This window comes from Thamnophis elegans, chromosome 16, assembly GCF_009769535.1.
Source record: "Thamnophis elegans isolate rThaEle1 chromosome 16, rThaEle1.pri, whole genome shotgun sequence".
Lineage (NCBI taxonomy): Eukaryota > Metazoa > Chordata > Lepidosauria > Squamata > Colubridae > Thamnophis > Thamnophis elegans.
Genome location: NC_045556.1, coordinates 37,521,095 through 37,539,588, shown reverse-complemented (window position 1 = coordinate 37,539,588; position 18,494 = coordinate 37,521,095). Strand labels below are relative to the sequence as shown.

The 18,494-nt window shown below is 55.2% G+C and overlaps 4 protein-coding genes across 8 annotated transcripts in view; 1 reads left to right on the top strand and 3 right to left on the bottom strand.

Moving 5' to 3' along the window:
- The window catches only part of EXD3 (exonuclease 3'-5' domain containing 3), a 33,439-nt gene extending 28,003 nt beyond the window's left edge, over nt 1-5,436 (bottom strand). Inside the window, exons 1-6 of one of the 2 annotated variants that reach the window (XM_032232932.1) lie at nt 5,345-5,436; nt 5,134-5,220; nt 3,462-3,534; nt 1,190-1,248; nt 728-889; nt 216-383 (exon numbers count right to left, since the gene is read on the bottom strand). In XM_032232932.1, the coding sequence (XP_032088823.1) occupies nt 216-383; nt 728-889; nt 1,190-1,198 (339 nt within the window). In that variant the 5' untranslated portion in view covers nt 1,199-1,248; nt 3,462-3,534; nt 5,134-5,220; nt 5,345-5,436. The other variant, XM_032232933.1, reaches the window with a different exon arrangement.
- A 73-nt stretch (nt 5,437-5,509) lies between these two features.
- Nucleotides 5,510-9,410, top strand: FAM166A (family with sequence similarity 166 member A). Of its 2 annotated transcripts, XM_032232939.1 has the most exons (7): nt 5,510-5,725; nt 6,082-6,296; nt 6,745-7,109; nt 7,677-7,794; nt 8,336-8,430; nt 8,668-8,785; nt 9,225-9,410. In XM_032232939.1, exons 1-7 carry the CDS (start codon nt 5,670-5,672, stop codon nt 9,311-9,313), a joined length of 1,056 nt encoding a protein of 351 aa, XP_032088830.1. In that variant the 5' UTR covers nt 5,510-5,669; the 3' UTR covers nt 9,314-9,410. The 2 variants fall into 2 exon arrangements, with proteins under 2 accessions (XP_032088830.1, XP_032088831.1); XM_032232940.1 differs by lacking the exon at nt 8,668-8,785.
- On the bottom strand, nt 9,304-11,608 carry TUBB4B (tubulin beta 4B class IVb). Its single transcript, XM_032232936.1, has 4 exons — nt 11,461-11,608; nt 11,254-11,362; nt 11,026-11,136; nt 9,304-10,510 (listed from the first exon to the last, which is right to left on the bottom strand). The coding sequence occupies exons 1-4, from the start codon at nt 11,515-11,517 to the stop codon at nt 9,450-9,452; spliced, it is 1,338 nt and encodes a 445-aa protein (XP_032088827.1). The 5' UTR covers nt 11,518-11,608; the 3' UTR covers nt 9,304-9,449.
- A 155-nt stretch (nt 11,609-11,763) lies between these two features.
- LOC116519186 lies at nt 11,764-18,395 on the bottom strand. 3 transcript variants are annotated; one of them, XM_032232937.1, is made up of 13 exons: nt 17,947-18,395; nt 17,687-17,799; nt 17,244-17,410; nt 16,960-17,017; nt 16,511-16,658; nt 16,126-16,188; nt 15,768-15,839; nt 15,335-15,388; nt 14,708-14,758; nt 14,445-14,498; nt 13,876-13,929; nt 13,382-13,420; nt 11,764-12,860 (listed from the first exon to the last, which is right to left on the bottom strand). In XM_032232937.1, exons 1-13 carry the CDS (start codon nt 18,099-18,101, stop codon nt 12,827-12,829), a joined length of 1,062 nt encoding a protein of 353 aa, XP_032088828.1. In that variant the 5' UTR covers nt 18,102-18,395; the 3' UTR covers nt 11,764-12,826. The 3 variants fall into 3 exon arrangements, 2 of the variants coding, with proteins under 2 accessions (XP_032088828.1, XP_032088829.1); XM_032232938.1 differs by having other exon boundaries at nt 17,687-17,776; nt 17,947-18,095; XR_004256636.1 differs by lacking the exon at nt 11,764-12,860 and having other exon boundaries at nt 13,876-14,229.
- Between the last annotated feature and the right edge of the window lie 99 nt (nt 18,396-18,494).

The following is an 18,494-nucleotide window of genomic DNA, read 5'->3' as shown; positions in this document are numbered from 1 at the left end:
AAGGGCTGGCTGGGGGCGGGGGGAGACTCAGAGGGAGGAAGACTCCAGGAAGGCCCACAGGAGTCCCACATGGTCTCCCGAGGGAGCCCGGCAGGAGGGGGCTGCCCACCGTTACCCGGAAAGCCCTCCTGCCGCCACCTGCTCCCAGGCCCCTCCCTCGCAATCCCAGAGGGAGAGCAACGCTGCCCCTCAGTGGCCAAGCGAGGGCACCTCACCTCTTTGAACTTCCCCTGCCGGCAGAGCTGGAGGACGAAGCCCAGCAAATGGTGGCGGTCGGCCGTGTGGAGCTGATAGATGCTGATCAGGGGCTGCAGGAGGCTGACGTGGCACCCGTTGAGCAAGGGGAAGAGACGGGCCTGCAGCTTCTCCAGCTTTAAGCCGCACTGAGGACCCCAGAGGGAGAGACAGAGGGAGGGAGGGAGGGAGAGGGGAGGCTGTGAATCTAAAGACTCAAATCAATCCAGGCCGAAATTGGAGGAACGGGGGACCCCTCTTCCCTCTCCGAGTCTGCAGGAAGTGCCGAACTCCAAGGGAAGTGGCAACCGACCTCATCTGGCCACAAGGGGATCCCGCAGAAGCCCCATCAGTAGCCCGGATACTCCTCGGGAGGAGAAGCAGCTCCACTGCCACCCGTTTGAGGGGCGACTGGGCAAGGCCTCTGCGCCTCTCCAGGGCACCCCAAGGCTCTGAGGCCTATGCCCGAGCCGAGCCCGGCAGTCCCCCTTACCGGCTGATCACTGGCATGGTTCTTTATCCAGCCCTGCAGCTCACGGACAATGTGGGTCAGCAAACCCGGCGCTCTCTGGTCCGCACAGCAATCCAGCACATCCAGGAGCCAGGCCCAGGGGTCACGCAGGCTGGCAAACCCCAGGCGCATTTCTTTCCGGAGCTAGGGAAACCCAGAAGGCTCTCTAGGGACGCTGCTCTGCCAGCCCACAGGCCACAAATCCCACGGGGGACAGCCGGCTTCTGAGAGGGCCAGCCCCCCAGCGAGGGAGGAGGGGAACCAGCGCAAACTGACCTGCTGAATCCCCTGGTGGTGGGAGCAGAAGACCTGAGCTGTTCACCAAGCAGGAGGCCTGAACAATAGGGGGGGGGGGCACACAGCTTCCCCTTCAGAAAGAGGGGGGGGTGGATATCCCTATGGGGGGTGGGCACTGCTGCAAACCTGGCCACTTCATGTACTCACCTTTTCCATGTCCTTACATGCCCAGAGAGTGTGAAGTTTCTGAAGCAAGGGGTCTTCCTCTGGAGGGAGAGGGAGAAAACTCAGGGAACAAGAGGAGCTAGAAAGTGGTTCCTTCCCCCCGCATGGCCCGGGGCCTCCTCCACACATACATAAACACACACACACACTTCTTGGGTGGAGTTCCTACCCTGACCCTTGGTGCCTCCTGAACAAAACCCGAAAACCGTCTCTGCCTTTCCAGCGCTCACCTAAATGGCTAACATGATTGTGGAAGTGAAGAACGAAGGGTGAAGCCCTTGTCCACCCAGAATGTTGTCGCGTGGAGAGTGGGGGGGGGTTGTTACAGTGGTCTCCCCTGGGCAGCCGCTCCACCCAGGAAGACCCCCTGGGAACTCGGAGCCAACAAGAGGCCAGATCAACTGCTTCCTGGCCGGGCTGGGCCCTCTGACCTTCCTCCCTTCCAGGAAATGCTACTCCGCAGAGACCCACAACTGCCCCTCCCTCCCCTCGGCCTCCCCTTTTCCCCCCGTGGTGGAGCAGGAGATGCAGGCTCCTGAGACACCTTAGAGCAGGGCTGCCAAACTCATGGCCCACGGGCCAGATGCTTTACGCACTGGCCACGCCCACGCCTGGTTTAGCAAAGGGGGGAGAGATGCAATATGTCACGTGACGATGCCAGTTTGACAGAGTGAAACTACCAGTCCTCATGAAAACAGCCCTCTGGACAGGAGGAGGAGAGCCCACCCTCCCATCCTGCAGTCCCCCAGGAGGGAGAGGGGGCCAGCAGTCTGACTCTCCAGGGACGGGGCTGGGAAGGTGCCAGAGTTTGGGATGGAACAGCGGAGGCTTCCAGCCTTTGAGGCCTGGGGAGATGCTGGGCAAGTGGTCCTTTGCAGGCAGCTCAGCCTGAGCCAGGACATCCCCCTCCCCCAGAGACAAAATGGAGAGGGAGGGGAGGTAGCACCTCACCCTGCTGCAGGTGTGGCTGTTTCTGCTTCTCAAAAATTAGGCAGCAAAGAAAGGGGGTTTAAAGGACAGTGTGAAAGGAGTCCCTGAGTGAGAGTGGGCACAGGGTGGCGGGGGACTTGATGGCTTGGCATGGGGGGGGGGGCATGCGGAGATCTAAGCAATGTGCCTCCAGGGGGAAAGCAACTCTGGCCTGCTGGAGCCTCTGCCTGCAAAGGAGAAGAGGGAGCTGGGCCTTCAGCTTGGCAGGTTGACAGCCTGGGGCTCCAGGCCTTTAATTTGAGGAAGTAGCCTCCACCTCCCCTCCTTCTGCAAATTCAGTGTTTGTCTTGGAAACAGCTGAAGAGGGGCTGCCTGTTGCAGGAAGGACAGACAGAGGGAGGGTGACAGGCAGAGGCCACCCCCGGACCGATCAGATGGGGGATGGGCTGGAGCACAGGAGAGAATCCAAGAAGGCAGCCAAAGTTTCCTTGGAGTTCTTACATCTGGTGGAAGCCTCCCGTCTTCTCAGACCGTGGCTGGGCGAGAATTTTCTGGGAAGTTTTGGAAACATTCACAGCAGGCTCTCTCGCCAAGGGCTTCCCAAACTTAAAAACTTTTTTTTTTCTACCGAACTTGGCTTCTCCAAGCAATTTTTCCTGTACTGCCTCCCCCCCCCCCGCCCCACCCTGAGCGAACATCTCTATCCTACCCATCACACATCCTATAGGATGAATTTCTTTTAGGAGGACAATCTAACTATTACGCAAGAGAATGTTGTTTCTCCCTGCCCCCCCCCCCCAAAGGTCACCCTGCTAAAGCTTGTTTTATGCAAAACGTAGATGGGGGGAACCTGGCGGCCCCTCCCCCTCCCTCTGGAGTGAGAAGAGGGCCAAGAAAAAAAGGGTCTTGGGTATTGCTCTGGACTCTCCCTCTCTCTCTTTTCCCAGAGCCAAAAAGAACAAGAAAAGCTTTCTAAAGGGACACACGAAAGCACACGGATCCAAACTTGTGAAGTCCAAGTAAGGGGTGGGTGGGAGGGGGGTTTGCACTGACGGCTGCAGGAAGCCTCTGGGCCCACCTTGCAGGAGACTAAAACCCTCGGCCTGGTTTCAGGGGGGCTCAATTAAAGAAGGAGATCCGAGGCCCTGAAATACCTACCTCTCTACCACAACCTCTGTGGTCCACAGTCTTTGTGGCCAACCTCCCATTTCAAAAACTACCTATTGGCTGGTATCTAAAAACAGGGACCCCAGAGGGTAAGGGACTCCTCCACACAAGGAGCCAGGAAAAGGAGGAGGAAGAGCCATCAGAAGCTGGGCCTCACCACTGGAGCTGCGACCTGGGCAATCTTCCACCAGGGCGTCTTCTGGGGGATGGAAGACGGCTGCCCCCTCGTCCTGGAAGGAGAGAATTTGGTTACTGGCAACAAGTGGATGACAGACAAGGGCCACCCCTGCCACCCCCGACCCTCGGGGGGAGGGGGAGCTAGCCTCATCCCGAGCAAGTGATTCCCTCTGAAGCAGGGAGGAGGAGGAGGAGGAGGAGGAGGAGGAGGACTGTGTTTGTTGGGGAAGCCACTGCCAAAGGTCGGGAAGAAAAGCTGCAGAGGAAGCATTGAGGGGCAACCTCTCTTTGGTCCCTTTCTAACTGCGGCTCCCTGGCGGCAGCTGATGCTGATCCAAAGCCCCCTTACAAATGAGATGGGAGGCAAGCCCCACTCAAGGAACACGACCTGGCGGCCATTCCCTGCACGAGGCACAGGAGGTCAAAGGCAGGTGTAGAAGGCAGCTTCTCTGAGCCGGCATTTCACCGGCACCAGGATTCGCCAGGCACGGCCTCTCGCATGAGCTAAAGGCTGAAGAAATATGCACTGGGAGCCAGCGCTGATTCTTGAGAATAAAAACAGCTGCACAGGGGAAGAGAGCCAGATGTTTTTTCTGGACAATTGCTGAGTGTGCTGCTTTTTTTTGTTTGTTTTGCTTTTCACTTTGAGAGTTTAACTTAAACGATTCTTTTTTTTTTAAAAAGTTCCAGAACACAAAATAAATGAAGATGCGCTGCTGTCTAGCTGAAAAATTAGGGGCTGTTGGGATGCGCTGCCAACAGAGGATTTCCAGGGATATAGATTTTCCCCCCCCTAAAGTCCCGTGGAGCACAGGCAGCCTCTAGCTGACATTTCTCAGGGGCTACAGACGTCAGCAAACACCCCACAAACCACATGAATGCGTTCAGTAAAGCCAAAGCATATCAAGAGCCCCTGACAACGGAGAGCCCGTCAGCTGCTGTTCCTGGTAGAGAGCTCTTCGGGGATCTCCTTCGTTCCCAAAGATCTGATCCTGCAGCTCCATCCAAATTAGAAACCACCGAAAGCTCATCCTGATCACCAGGAGACAAGCTCAAAACTCACCCGCATGTCGTGTTCCCACAAAACACACACACACACACACACACACACACCAGCCTCAGGTGCAGAGTCATTCCAGGGACACAGCTGCAGGCTCCATCTGGAAGGGGGTCCCTGCCAAGCCCACTCACCCCACTGGACTCTGCCCTGAAACTGACCGGACTCAGGACACGGGTGGGTGGGCGAAGCCCGGCAGAGGCACTTGAGGAAGGCAGCTGCGCTTGGAGAGCAGCCGAGGGTGTTTTCCGCAGACAAATGCCCACAGCCCCCATCCCCAGCCTCTGCTGCTGATGGCACCCAGGATGCCACCCAGAGAGAAGCTCTGGCAGGCCAGGCCAGCTGGGACCCTGCAGGGGAGGCTGGGAGGATCCCAGGCCAGCCAGTCGGGACCCTCCTTAAGAGGGAGGCAGGCAGGCAGGCAGCTTCCCCTTCCCCTCCTCCAGCCATGCCCCGAGGAGGCAAAGGCCACCAGGAGGCCGGGATGCAGCCAGGCCCTCCTCACTCCAGAGCCGGGGAAGAGCCGGCCGAGGCGGGACGGGGAGGCGCGGCCTGGCTCCCCTTCCTCAGGCGGGGGGGGGGGGCGGACACCCACCTGCTCCCCGGAGGCCTCCAGCCTTCAGTCCGGCGGGGCTTTCCTCGCCCGCAGGGTGGGAGGGAGACGGAGGAGGAGCTGCTGCTGCTGCGGGAGGAAGAGGAAGAAGCCCTGCGATTAATCGGCCTCCCGTGCTGGGAAAGCCGGGCGGGCGCCAAGGCCTTCGGATCCCCGCCTCCCCCTCCCCGAGATCCCCGCGGGCCCCGCTCACCGGGCCAGGCGGCCGGAAGTGGCGCCTCGCCCTGTGGGTCGGCCAAACGGTCCCCCGGGCGCCGCAACCCCCGGGCGGAACCTTCGCTCGGCGGGCGGCAGAACGACATCCCCGCGAGGCAGGGCGGCGTCCGGGCCGGCGGTCCTGTGCTGCCCTCTGGCGGCCGCCCCGCGCAGCCTGGGCGGTGGGACGGGAGGCGGCGGCGGCCCCGCTCGGCTTGGGGCTGCCCGGGAGGAGGCGGGCCGCTTCACAATGGTCGCCCGGGAGACGCGGCCCGGCCCTCCGGCAGCTGAAGGCACCCGGGGAGCAGCTGCGCTGACCCACCATGACCGCAGCCCAGAAGTGCAGCTTCTTCCCCCAGGAGCCCTACTACATCCCCGGGTGGGTCCGTGGACGGAGGGAAGCGATGTAACGCCAGGCTCTCCGCAGAGCCTCCCCCCACAGGAGCAGTCTACCTGGCTGTCTTCTAGGGAACCTTGGAGGGCTACCCGCCGGGCCTTCTTCACCTGAGCCCCTCCAAAGGCTTCCTGGCTTCAGGATTAGGTTGACTTTCTCCCCCCCCAAGGTTGCTCCCCGTCCCTTTTCCCCTTGCACCCCTTTATTTAAACCTTTTATTGGATTTCCGAAAGCAATAAAATTGCCATGGGCAGACCTCTTATATTGGCGACTTGGAGGGATGCTAAATGAATGCCGTTTTTCTGGCATGCTGACACGTGGATTCCTTGGTGCCTCTCCAGATATGGAGGCTTTTACCCTCAGGTCCGCTACCATGTTGGGCAAAGCTATGGCAGAACCACCTCCAGGATGCTGACCGACCCCGAGGTCCGCAAGAGCCCCTGCTCCATTCTCACACCTTTGAAGAGGCCCAAGTTCACAGAAGACTTCAGCCAGCAAAAGCTCCCTGTGCCAGACAGGTTGGATCAGGGCCAGTCCTACATCCCAGGATACACAGGTGAGCCCCTGAAAGGAAGCTGTGGCCCAAGTGGGCGAGGTGGCTCCTCGGGTGTCTGGGGTAACTCCTGCTGGCTCTTCTGCTCGGGATGGACGAAACAACAGGACGGAATCATGGCACAATAACGCAGTCAGAACTGCAGATCTGGCCAAGTAATAGAAATTCACAGAAAAATGTTATCCTACCACCAAAAAGATCCTCTTACCAAAACAAAAACAAAAAACCCTGCTTGCTCCAGAGTAGCACTCCGTGGGTGGATGATGTCAGGAATTAACCAAGGGGCTTTCTGCCCATGGAGGGCAGGGCTTCCACCTTGACTGCCAGCTGCCCATCCCTACCTCCTTTTTTCTGGCTTTGTAGGGATCCCCAGAATGACTGAAAAGGTTTTCTGGCTCCTTTCAAGGCTGAATTTAGGATGTTGGTTTTCTCCCTTTATTTCCCCCTCTAGGATTTGTACCCTACAGCGGCTGCTTTCCTGCTCCAAGCCAAGACTTCCAGCACCCTTTACCAAGGATTCTTCCCCTGCCTGAGCCTCCTCGATGGGCAGAAGCCCATGCAGCACCACTGGCAGCTCAGGGAAAAGTCATCCCCTATCATCCCGGCATCCGGCTGGCCTGTGGGCCCGGGTGGAGACAGTTTGCAGCCACAGCCCGCTCACAATTCTCCCCAAAAGCCGAGCAAAGGTTTCTCTGCCATCCAGACATTGCGCTGGTGTGTGGTCAGGAGGAGCGCCGAGGGCCTTGCAAGGCTGGCATGTCCTTGGTGTGCGGACAGGGCTGGAGGGGGCCTCCTTGCCGTGCAGGAAATGATCAGGTAGGTGCTCAAAAACAGACCATGAGATAGAGACCAGCTGTAATGAGCAGACCACAGTAGGGGCACCTAAATCCTGGGGCAATTCTCATGTTGACCAAGGTGCAAATTGCAGTCAAGATCTTTGTCCACCCTCAATGGTAGACAGCTATTCCTGATGGTGTTGCCCCCAGTGAGTACAACAGCTTCTGTAAATATTGGATTGGGAGTGTTAGGTCTAGCCCCTTACCCCTGAAGCCCAGAGGGAGCCACAATTTCCTCATGAACCTGCCCAGAACATGAGACCAGCAAGAGCCCTCTGACAATATTCATTTGCACTTATGGGAAGGAGTCTGGGGGTTGGGTTTTTTTGCACTTTAGTCCAAGAAACTTACCACTTGGAACTCAAGAAAGGAGGTTTGCTGCCCTCAACTGGCTTTGTGCCTAACCAGGACTAAAACTCATTTCCCAATGTTTAGCCTGAAGCCTTAATAGCCACAGCAACCAGCTTCCATTGCTTTGGAAGGTAGTTGCGTTTTCCCTGCAAGAAGTCAGGCACAATTGCTTTTTTGTTCTTCCTTTGGGTCTCAGCCAACCAGGACCGAAGGAGTGCCTTTACCACTGGTAACAGAAACTGTGGATGTCAGGCGGTTTGACCGGACCCCCAGGCTGGATCTGCCCAATCTCATTCAGCGAAAAGCTATTTCAGGTAAACTATTGGCAATGGTGAAAGTCTTCCTTCCCTCACCCAGAGTGCTCCCTGCTGTAGGCTCGGCTTCTTTAACTTTAGAGAAATGGGATCAGGAAAAGCACATTGAAGCACATGGGGCTCTTTCTGAGAAAATGAAACCACATTGAGCAATGAAGCAGTTTTTGAACTAACAGCATGTCCCTCCCTGCCCCAAATCTTCCCCAATGCCTCAGCCAGTGCACCCTCCCCCACCTTCAGCAGCTTGCTCTAGCATGCCAATTTGGGAAGTGTTGGATGGAACACCTGCATCTGCCCGATGCCCTCCAGGCATGCCAAGGAGGTGGCCAGGAGTTCTAAGAGCTGAAGCGTAATTCATGGAAGAACAGAGAAAATGTGCACCCCAAGGTTACCTTCAGCCCCTTCCCAGTTCTCATTAGGCAAGATTGGTTTTTAAAAAGCCACAGCCTCACCCCCACCCTTGTTCTGGGCCTAGAAGGCATAAGAAGGGTTGTAGCCAGTCACTTTGGTCCTGACCAGCTCCCTGGAACCTCTTTCACAGGATATGCTGGATTTATCCCATGCTTCAGCTGGATTATGGGCGTCAACTACCTGAAGGGAGTGAAAGATGCCATGAATAATTTTGATAGAAACCAGGTAAGACTGGGAGAGGGAGCAGGGCCCATCATTCCCTAAAACAGATGAAACAAACTGGTCTCCAGAACTAATTTCCTACCTCGGGAAGACTCCTGGCCAGGGGTCCAGCTTGACAGCCCTTTCTCTCTTGCAAGGCTACATCTGTGCAGCAAAGGGCAGGTGACATATGCTGTAGCATCAAATTTAGCCAATCCCAAAGCAAGCTTTCCTGCCTAACGCTCGATTGCCCTTCCTCAGGAAAGGCTGAGAAACCCCATGTATAGTTTTGGACAGCGCCTGCCCCACACTTACTGGCCCAACACAAAGATCTACAACAGCAGAGGCCTGGTTCCATTCTACACTGGGTTTGTGCCAAGTAAGTGATGGGACCTGTCAAGACAAATTTCTCCCCTCCCCATTAGCTCCTGGGGCAGTTGAGGTGTATTGAATGTAAAGCATTTGTTCCCCTCTGGCTACACAGAACTGAACACCCGAGTTCAGTGAGCAGCTGCAATTTGGCTCAGGCTGACAGTTGCTTAGTCCTAGTTATGAAACATGACGAGCAAGATTACTGGCAACACTTTTTGTCCGTCTTCTGGCCAGTAAGATCCTTTGCAATCTTTAAAAAAAACACTGTTCTATGACTGTTTCTGCCAGCTGAAGTTTTACTTGCAGGGAAAGGACAATGAAGTCTTTACACCCGTCCCCTTTTAACATACCACTCAATCCTGTGTTGCCACATGTCAGAAAGAACCAGTTGGAGCATGCAGAGCTGCTGACTTGGGGCTTTTCTCTCTCTCCCCCCCTCCATGCAGCTATCCGTGAACATTACGCCCTAACTTTTGGGAACAGCACTCGGAAAGCTTATTATGATGAAGTACAGCGGAGACAACATACAGGTTGAAAATGCTTTTAATGCCCGTTCAGCATCAGACAAGCAACATAAAGACGACGCAGCACACATAAACAGAGGTCTTGAACAAATAAAGTTTGCAACACCTTTGAACAGAACAAACAGGTGTGACTTTCCTCTCAGTCTCTTAAGCTGCTTCTTCCTCTGCTTCCTCTTCAAACTCACCCTCTTCCTCGGCTGTTGCATCCTGGTACTGCTGGTATTCCGAGACCAGATCGTTCATGTTGCTCTCGGCCTCGGTGAACTCCATCTCATCCATGCCCTCCCCAGTGTACCAATGCAGGAAAGCCTTGCGGCGGAACATAGCTGTGAACTGCTCGGAGATGCGCTTGAAGAGTTCCTGGATGGCAGTGCTGTTGCCAATGAAGGTGGCTGACATCTTAAGGCCACGAGGAGGGATGTCACAGACGGCGGTCTTCACGTTATTGGGAATCCACTCCACAAAGTAGCTGCTATTCTTGTTCTGGACATTCAGCATCTGCTCATCCACCTCTTTCATCGACATTCGCCCACGGAAAACTGCCGCAACCGTGAGGTAGCGCCCATGGCGGGGGTCGCAGGCTGCCATCATGTTCTTGGCATCAAACATCTGCTGGGTGAGCTCAGGCACCGTCAGGGCACGGTACTGCTGGCTCCCACGACTGGTCAGAGGAGCAAAGCCAGGCATAAAAAAATGTAGCCGAGGAAAGGGGACCATGTTGACTGCCAGTTTGCGCAGGTCAGCATTTAGCTGGCCTGGGAACCGCAGACAAGTGGTCACTCCGCTCATTGTGGCGGACACCAGGTGATTGAGGTCGCCATAGGTAGGAGTGGTCAGCTTCAGGGTCCGGAAGCAAATATCATACAGGGCCTCATTATCAATACAATAGGTCTCATCTGTGTTCTCCACCAGCTGGTGGACCGAGAGAGTGGCGTTGTAGGGCTCAACCACCGTGTCTGACACTTTGGGGGAGGGGACCACGCTAAAAGTGTTCATAATCCTGTCGGGATATTCTTCCCGGATCTTGCTGATCAGGAGCGTTCCCATGCCAGAGCCAGTGCCACCCCCCAGGGAATGTGTGAGTTGGAAACCCTGGAGACAGTCACAGCTCTCGGCTTCTTTCCTTACAACATCCAGTACAGAGTCAACAAGCTCGGCCCCCTCGGTGTAATGGCCCTTGGCCCAGTTGTTGCCTGCTCCACTCTGACCTGCAAGGGAGGGGGAAGCGAGTAGGAGAATGAAGACCCATTAGAGGAGCCCCTAAGGGGCTTCAGTCAGAATTGTGCACAAACACAATCACTCAGCAGGAGCAGCAAACGGCCCACTTAGAATGGCAGCCCACTTAGATGGCAGCGTTTGGAAGCCCCACCTTTGCCAGTGACATCGCCTCTGCCTAGTGATGCTCTTGTCCTGCTTGAACAGCTCTTGGCACGTTTAGGGCTGGAAGACCAGCGCGCCTGCCTGGAACACTCCTGAAATGGGGCTCCCTGCAAACCAGCCTCCGTGGGCCCTTCCCCAGCCCTCCCTCCCGAGAAAGGCAGCAAACACCCCCCAAGACCCGCTTAGATCACCTAAACAAGCGACCCTTGGAGCCCCTAACCTCAAGTCCCCCCATCCCAAGGGGCAAAGGAGGAAATGCGCTGCGCCCTTCACTTGTTGGCCGTGCGGGGAGCCCCACCTGCCCTCCCCCAAAACAACCGTCGCCCAGCCGAGCATCACCTACCGAAGACGAAGTTGTCGGGCCGGAAGATCTGCCCGAAGGGGCCCGAGCGCACCGAGTCCATGGTGCCCGGCTCCAGATCCACCAGCACCGCCCGAGGGACGTACTTGCCGCCTGCGAAGGAAAGGCCAGCTCAGCCGCAACACCCGAAGCCCCCTCGCCCTCTTCCCGTCCCGCTGGGCGCCTCGCGAGCGTCGGCGAGCTCCGAGCCCCTGCGCCCGGCAGACTCACCGGTGGCCTCGTTGTAATAGACGTTGATGCGTTCGAGCTGGAGGTCGCTGTCGCCGTGGTACGTGCCGGTGGGGTCGATGCCATGCTCGTCCGAGATCACCTCCCAGAACTAAGGGCGGGAAAGCGGGGAGAGCTATGAGAAGGCGGCGCGGGAGGCCTCCCGAGCCCCACCCGGCCTCCTCGTCCTTCTTGGCCGGCTCGGCTCACCTTGGCGCCGATCTGGTTGCCGCACTGGCCTGCTTGCAAATGCACAATCTCCCTCATGGCGTCGGAACCGACGGGCGGGATCGGCCTCTTCTCTCCGGTCCGGGGAACAAGACGAGCAACGCCGACTGCACGACGAATACTAGCTGCGTCAAGGTAACGGACGGCTTTATATACGAGGCGCAAGAAAGGGGGCGGAGCTGCGTAGTCTCCCTCTCATTCCACCTTCCCCGTCATCCGTCTTGCCGATGATGATTGGGCGAAAATGCTCCAGCTGCCCTAGGGATTGGGCGCTCGAGATGCCAGTCTTGATCGAATACCTCCCGGCGCTTGAACGGTTTTTTTTAGCGCGAGGACGTTCTCCCTCGAATTTTCTATTGGAACGTTACAACGGTCGCCCGAGACTCCGCCTCCTCCTCGCGTTGCTTCTCCGTGCCGCCTACCAACGGGGAAAGAAAAAAAACCCGAAGAAGCCTCTTCTATTGGATGATTTGAATGACTGACGGAGACCTCTAATTGGCGGCCGAGAGGCGTATCCTAGCAAAACGGTCGTAGGGGGAAAAATACCCGCGCGAATGTAGGCGCGAGAACCTGTTCACTACGGCGACTACGTTAAGAGCGCAAGCTCCCCGCGCACTGCGTTGTCGGCGTGACGGTTGCGGTGGACGCCGTAAACAAGCCGCTCCTTAGCAACGGGGCTCCGTTGCCTTAGCAACGCCTCTAGGGCAGCTGACAGCATCCTCCACAATGGAGACCCAGGGCTGTAAACAGGCCTCAGCCGCCTTGAAGCACCCTGGTTCTCCTGTCAACTGCTGCCGGTGAAAGCAAGTCCCAGGCCTGCCTGGAGGTCCTCCTCCCCAACCATGTCCTCCCCTTCCCGGGTTCCCCAACTGCATTCCCATTGTCCCCTGCCAAGAAAGCGATGAAGATGCCAGCTGGGCAGAGGCCAAAGCCTGGGCCAGGAAGAGCCAGGAGGAGACTGCCAGTGATCAGCACTCCGCTAGTCCTTTCAGGATTATGTACCGTAGCTCAGTTTCCAACTTAATAAAGCTGCACTTTTTTCCTTGCAATACAGTATATTTTAGGAACATGTTGCTTTTTAATCCTCACATTAAAATTGCACTAAGGATCAGAATTTTTCTTTGGAGGGAGGCAAAATGCAACGTTTTAGAACACACCAAGCCAAGCTTCTCACAACAAACGGGTTCTATCTATGGAACACACAGTAAAATCAACCGACGAGGAATTAAAGCATGGTTTAATAGGAAAGGGGGGTCCCTGTGGTTCCTGCCAGAGGAGCCACTTCACAGCCCAAGGACTCCGAGGAAAAGTTCATACGGCGCAAAAGCCCATCTTCGGGATGAGTCTCCTATTCCACTTGTTCGTAAATGTGATTGTCGTGTCTGTTAAACAATGAGATGGAAAAACAAGCCAGTATGATACGTTGCCTGTTTTTTAACACTCCAGGACATATTTTACACACAACAAGATTGGTGGGTGGACAGAATGATTTTAAGGGAACAGAACAGCATAAAATGCTTTCAGCAAAGATTTACACCAATACAGGGACAGTTCTCCCTTCAGCTCCACTTATAATGGTTCCAAACAAATTTGCATGCTAGATTGACATTTCCTTCAAGCTGTCCATTACACCATCAAGTTCCCTTTCCTGACCAGTTCTGCCCAGTTCAGATCCCATTAATGCTGATGTGAAGCTTAGATGCATGGCTTTTCCCTTCTTTATGGCTTTTAAAGGCATGATTGTACAAGTCTACCCTCTTCTCCCCAACGCTTTGTCTCCTGAAATCTAAGTTTCCCTCTTACCATTTTGGGTCAAGTAGGAACATATTTGGGGAAACATTTCCACACAAAACAGCTGATCCAGCCTGCCCACCTCCCACAGTCCCAGGAAGCGCTAACTTACCCTGGAGGTGTCGTCCCAATCTCTGGAGAGCCTCCCGTTCTGAGAAGGAAAGAATGGTAAAGAGCATCCTATTAGGGAAGGTGCTAAATAACCAGGACTTCTACTCGAAAGATCTGGGATAGGAAAGCCGAGAGCTTCCTGTCTCCTTCCCTTGGGCAGCAAGGGGGGGGGGGGCAGCTCAGCAGCTGCAAAGAGGCTGGGAGTGAGCAGGGGACCACCTCTTTCTTCTGATCAGTTACCAAAACTCTAGCTGCTCTTTAATCACTGGCTAAAGGTTCAGAGAGATGACATTCAGGCGCAAAGCCCCTTTTCTGCTTGGCCTCAGTTGACATGGCCATGCTACAATTCCCCCGGGCATCTAATTGCTAGTAGTAGTAGTTACATAGCCTTGATTGTCATTGTACATCAGGTATACAACGAAATAGTTCCTTTTAGGTCTCTGCAGGAGGAAGAGCTCAAAAAAGGGAACACTCCTTTCATCCCACAAAACTTACACAGGTGTAGGGCCTGGCTCTTCCACGGTCACGTACTTCTTTCCCGAGGGAGGGCTGAAATACAGATGGATCCTGCTGGATGAGAGCAGTCAACCAGGCACCCAGGTGTTGGTGGTAGCCAAGGTGCCTTCGAGAAGTCCAGACTACAATTCTCTCACTTCTGTTCCTCCTTCCCAGCCCACCGACAAACCTACTGATGGGCAGCTACCGGATACGGAGGTTCTTGTAGCTTGTATTAGTTGTAGTTAGTATTAGTATTAGTTGTAGCTAATACTGCCAGTTCCAACTGCAAAGTCCAGATGCAAACAGGCTCCTCAGGAGCAGAACACACAGGAAGTTTACCTAGTAGCATACCTGTGCATGCAGACAAGCTTTTCTTAAGGGGTCAGGCACATAGATAAAAAATGAAACACTGAGCATTTTTTAGTAAAAATTTCCAGTTTCTTCTACACGAGGTCAGCTCATGTGATCCCTTGTTAAAGGAGGTTCTAAATAGGACAGGCAGGACTTTAGTTGTCACCTCTTTTATCAAAGAATTTAAAGCTTCATCCTAGATCCCTCACACTCACCTTGAAAAAGGCTGCACCTTGTCGGGAGTCATGTACTCCTTCTCTATGGGGGCCCTGGAAGCAGAAGGAAATGATTGCAGAAGCCAAGGAGAGAGGGGGACGGACCGCAAGGCCTGGGCTACCTAGAGAGCATCCGCCAAAAGGATCCTAAGCCCAGATGAAGAACCTGCCCCTGGCTTTTAAAGAGCAAATACATTCTGCCCAGGGCAAGCCCACCCACCCTCCCTGTTTTCCCAGCCCCACCCTGCCTTCTTCCTACTTACTTGGGTGGCGATGACGCGCTCACATTCTGGTAGTGGAGTTTCTGACGGGTCCTGAAACGAACACAAGGAATGGCCATTTGGCTGGAGCTGGACCTCCACATGACCACTGGTGCTTCTGGCTTAGCAGAGAAGGCACCCTCGTGATCATTGGTTAACTCTAACTTTGACCGCCATTCCTTTAAGTGGAAGTGGAGGAAGCTGAGACTGGAGAGAATGGTTGCAGGGCGAAAAGAGCTTGGCCTGAGCGAGAAACCATCCACTCCTAACCTCCTCGCTCCTTCAAAAAAGGCTGCAGCGCCTGATTTTTCATGGTGCGAAGAGAAGCCAAGAGGTGCTCTGCTTCTCAGCAGTGGCCCCAGGGCATATTGAGAGTGAGCCTCCTTTGGTTCTGAAAGGGGCTGAAGGCTTTTTCCTCACTAATGCCCCACAAGATCCCCAAATACGGCCAGAGAGCACGACTTTACCTCCAAGCAAGCCCTTTCTCTATATATTTGTCTCCTGTTAAAACAGCATTTCTCGCCTTGAGAAGCCCAAACAAGAGATAAAAGCAGCCCTGAAGGAGTTGCCAAAAGAGATGCTCTTTTTCCAGGGCATCCTGTCCCTTCCCATCTTCTCTCCATGACCCACCTGGGACCAGGATTCAGCTCATTGACACTCAGGTAGGCATCCTCTGTGGTATTCCTGAGGGGGGACAAGAATGGGCTTCAGTGCTCCAGCAAAGAAAGGGGCCCCATCTCCTCCCACCTCACCCCACCCTTGAATTAAGCACCCAAATCCCACATGGGGGGGGCAGTCGAGAGCTCCGGCTGTTTTCTGAATCAGCTAAATACATTTCTCCTGATGTAAAGCCATATGTCCAACATTAATTGTGCTAATAGACCCTTTCAAGACCTCCTTGGTTTCTGCAAAATATTCTCCCCGGTAGCTTTAAAGCTGTCCCTTGGAGACTGCTCGGTGGCCAAACTCCACACTGAAATAGTTGCTAATAGTGTCTGGGCTATAAAGGAAGTTCCTCTTAAAACCAGGCTCCTCTGAGGCCAATGCCAGGGCTGTTACTCACGGGGTGGCTGGATGGAGGCGATCCGAGCCCTGGGGCTTCATGGTCATGTACGTACGCTCTGGGCGGGGAGGTCTGCAAGTGGAGGGCAAGAATGTAAGGGGCCTGCGTCCATCTGTGGCACACACTTCCCCTCCCTCCCTCCCTGAGGCCTGGGGGAGAAAGAAGCATCAGACCAAGCTTTAGGCAAGGACCAGGTGTCTGAGCAGACAAAACCCTCGGCTGGCCGATCCGTTTCCTTCATGTTTAGATGAGACTGCACTTGAAACACCCCACAACTTCAGTTGCTCAACCTTGACTACCCAGATCTCAGCACACACACATTGCACACAAACACACACCCTTGGTCTGATTCACTTACGGGATAGGAGGAAGGGTCCTCCTGGAAGAAGGGTAACCGTTTTTCCCTTCCTTCCCGGTTTTCCTTGAGAGAAACAGAGAAAAGGCAGAAAAACACTGGGGAGTGAGACGGAGGCACCGAGCAACCCTGGGCTGCGAGATTAATCCTCCGGCCGGCAGGCTTTGCTTCACCCTCTCCATCTGGGAAGCCTTTGGTCCTCCGGCAGAGCCAGGAGGGAGGGCAAAGGGCAGGGCGGTGGAATCTGCTTGCAGTGACTGCAGAGCCCGGGGAAGATCTGGCTGCTTCCGGCCCCTAGGGGGCTCCTGCAGCAGGTCGGCAGGGCCAGAAGGATGGAGACCCGACGACCAGAAGAGGCCAGGCCTTCCCTCCGGCCTGCGAGACTCACCTTTGCTTATCCATTATCCGTAAGATGCAGACGGCCACCACCAGGAGGACCGAAGTGGAGAAGAAGCCCAGGAAGGCCAAGGCGGCCACAATCACTGCCAGGGTCCCTTTGGCCAGCACTTCAGGACAGCTGCCCTCGGCTTTGCCCGCTGAAGGCACGTGGAGAGAAGCACAATCAGGGGCAGGAGGGACACCCTCTCCCCCCTCCAATTCTTCCGTGGACGGATGTCCTCTCTGCACTTGGGGGCAGCAAGAGACAGAAAGTGTCCTCCGAGGCCGCTTCCTACCCTCCCAGTGAGTTCCCTTCTTGGTTCTCAGAGGGGGGGAAAGCCACTCTTATTCCTACTCCTCCAAATGTAGGAGCAAAGCCACATCCAATTCCCCAGGCCACAGGAAGGGGTGCAAAAGTCCTCCCTCCCCAAATCACAGACAGGAGGGAGAAGCCCTTACTGGGGATAGAGATTTTCCGGTGGCTAGCTTCCACGTGCTTTTCCGCGTCTTCGGGATACTGTTGGGATAGCAGAGATTCATACCAGGCCCTCCGCTGAGGCAGGATTTGCATTTTAGGTCCCTTCTTCCAGGTCTCTTCTTCTGTCACCCCCCACAGCACAGGGAGGGGGGGGCTGTTACTTGCTCACTTGGGAGCACTGAGATTCAAAGGGTGCAGCCGCCATGGCCCCCCAAATCAGGTTGCCATAGGGGACATTTAACAGCGAGTGCTCCAAGAGGCTGACCTTCCTCACGGCCCTTCGAACAATCTGCTCTCTGAATCCTTCTTCTTTGTCCTCCTCCTCTTCCTCCTCCTTCAAGGCATCTTTCGGAGAGGCAGCTATTTTCTTTTTATGTTTTGGGTGGAAACTGGCTAGATGATCTCTTGAGGCCTCTACCCTGCTCATTCTCACTGCAAATCAACGGAAGAATAATTCTGAATGCAAAAATGGATGCAGGAGATTTGGCCTGTGTTCTTCCCATGGTGATCCTTAACACACACACATCTATATTTTGTGTGTTTGTCTCCCCCTCCAGTTGTGGGCTGCTTACAGATATCTCACATTTTGATGCCTACCGGGGTTACAAGCACACCCAGATTTAAAGCCCAAATACTTTGCAGCATGTCTGTCCCCAGGCTTTCTTCCCAGCCCCAAACTCCAGTTGGATGATCAGCTCCATTACTCACATGAAGCTAAGGAGAGGACGCTTACGACGAACAGGCATGCCGGTTGCATCCTGGAGCTCTGAGCCCAACCTCTCACCATTCCCAGGAGCCCTGAAAACACGCCAGGCCCCCAGCTAGACAGGAAATCCAAGAGTCTCTGTGACCTCACAAGGTCCCAGAACATTGGCCAGCCAATGGGCCTCTCTCCAGCCCAGCTGCAAGCAGTCCCCCTCCTCCTCCTCCTCCCAAGGAAGCCTCAGAAAGCTGCCTCAGTCCCTCACCACAAGTCCTCCAGGGCAGCCGGTTCTCCTTCATCAACTGCCTTCGAGAGCTCTCCATCTCCCCAGCATCTGATTCCTTTCGGCCTTCCTGCCAGGCCAGGCCGGTGCTTCGTGATGGGCATTTGGGAACTTAAAAGGCGGCTGTTGATACTCATGTCAACCAAGAGAACCGCTGCCGGTTTCCTTTCCTTCCCAGACCCACCGGCCTCCTGGGGACCACACCCTAGCTCCTGGGATTCCCCAGAGAGGGGGGCAGGAGGGGGAGACCACGGCCCTTGGCAAAGGGAGCTGCCCAGAGCTTCGTTCCTTTCCGCACCTCTCCCGGTATCACGTCAGTGAAGAGGCTGTACTCATTGGCAAGAAGGATGTGGTAGGAAACCCACCCCAGGTGGGCAAGGAAGGGAGAGAGACCCCTCCCGCCAACCACCCCAGCCATGGCTCTCCCCAAAAGACTCTGCAGAGGGGCTGAAGGGAAATGTTGGCAAGGAACCGAGTTGCCAGGGGGAGAAAGCTAGCCCGATTCACGGAGAAAAAATACATCACAGTCC

Excerpts from the sequence above, each read along its gene's own strand:
- FAM166A (XM_032232939.1), top strand. The coding sequence starts at position 5,670 with ATGACCGCAGCCCAGAAGTGCAGCTTCTTCCCCCAGGAGCCCTACTAC. Across the intron at positions 7,110-7,676 it reads GCCGTGCAGGAAATGATCAG|CCAACCAGGACCGAAGGAGT; the intron begins GTAGGTGCTCAA and ends TTTGGGTCTCAG. Across the intron at positions 8,786-9,224 it reads CTACACTGGGTTTGTGCCAA|CTATCCGTGAACATTACGCC; the intron begins GTAAGTGATGGG and ends CCCTCCATGCAG.
- TUBB4B (XM_032232936.1), bottom strand. The coding sequence starts at position 11,517 with ATGAGGGAGATTGTGCATTTGCAAGCAGGCCAGTGCGGCAACCAGATC. Across the intron at positions 11,363-11,460 it reads GCAACCAGATCGGCGCCAAG|TTCTGGGAGGTGATCTCGGA; the intron begins GTGAGCCGAGCC and ends TCCCGCCCTTAG. Across the intron at positions 10,511-11,025 it reads GCCCGACAACTTCGTCTTCG|GTCAGAGTGGAGCAGGCAAC; the intron begins GTAGGTGATGCT and ends CCTCCCTTGCAG.
- LOC116519186 (XM_032232937.1), bottom strand. The coding sequence starts at position 18,101 with ATGAGTATCAACAGCCGCCTTTTAAGTTCCCAAATGCCCATCACGAAG. Across the intron at positions 16,659-16,959 it reads CCGGAAAATCTCTATCCCCA|CGGGCAAAGCCGAGGGCAGC; the intron begins GTAAGGGCTTCT and ends ACGTGCCTTCAG. Across the intron at positions 16,189-16,510 it reads CGGATAATGGATAAGCAAAG|GAAAACCGGGAAGGAAGGGA; the intron begins GTGAGTCTCGCA and ends GTTTCTCTCAAG.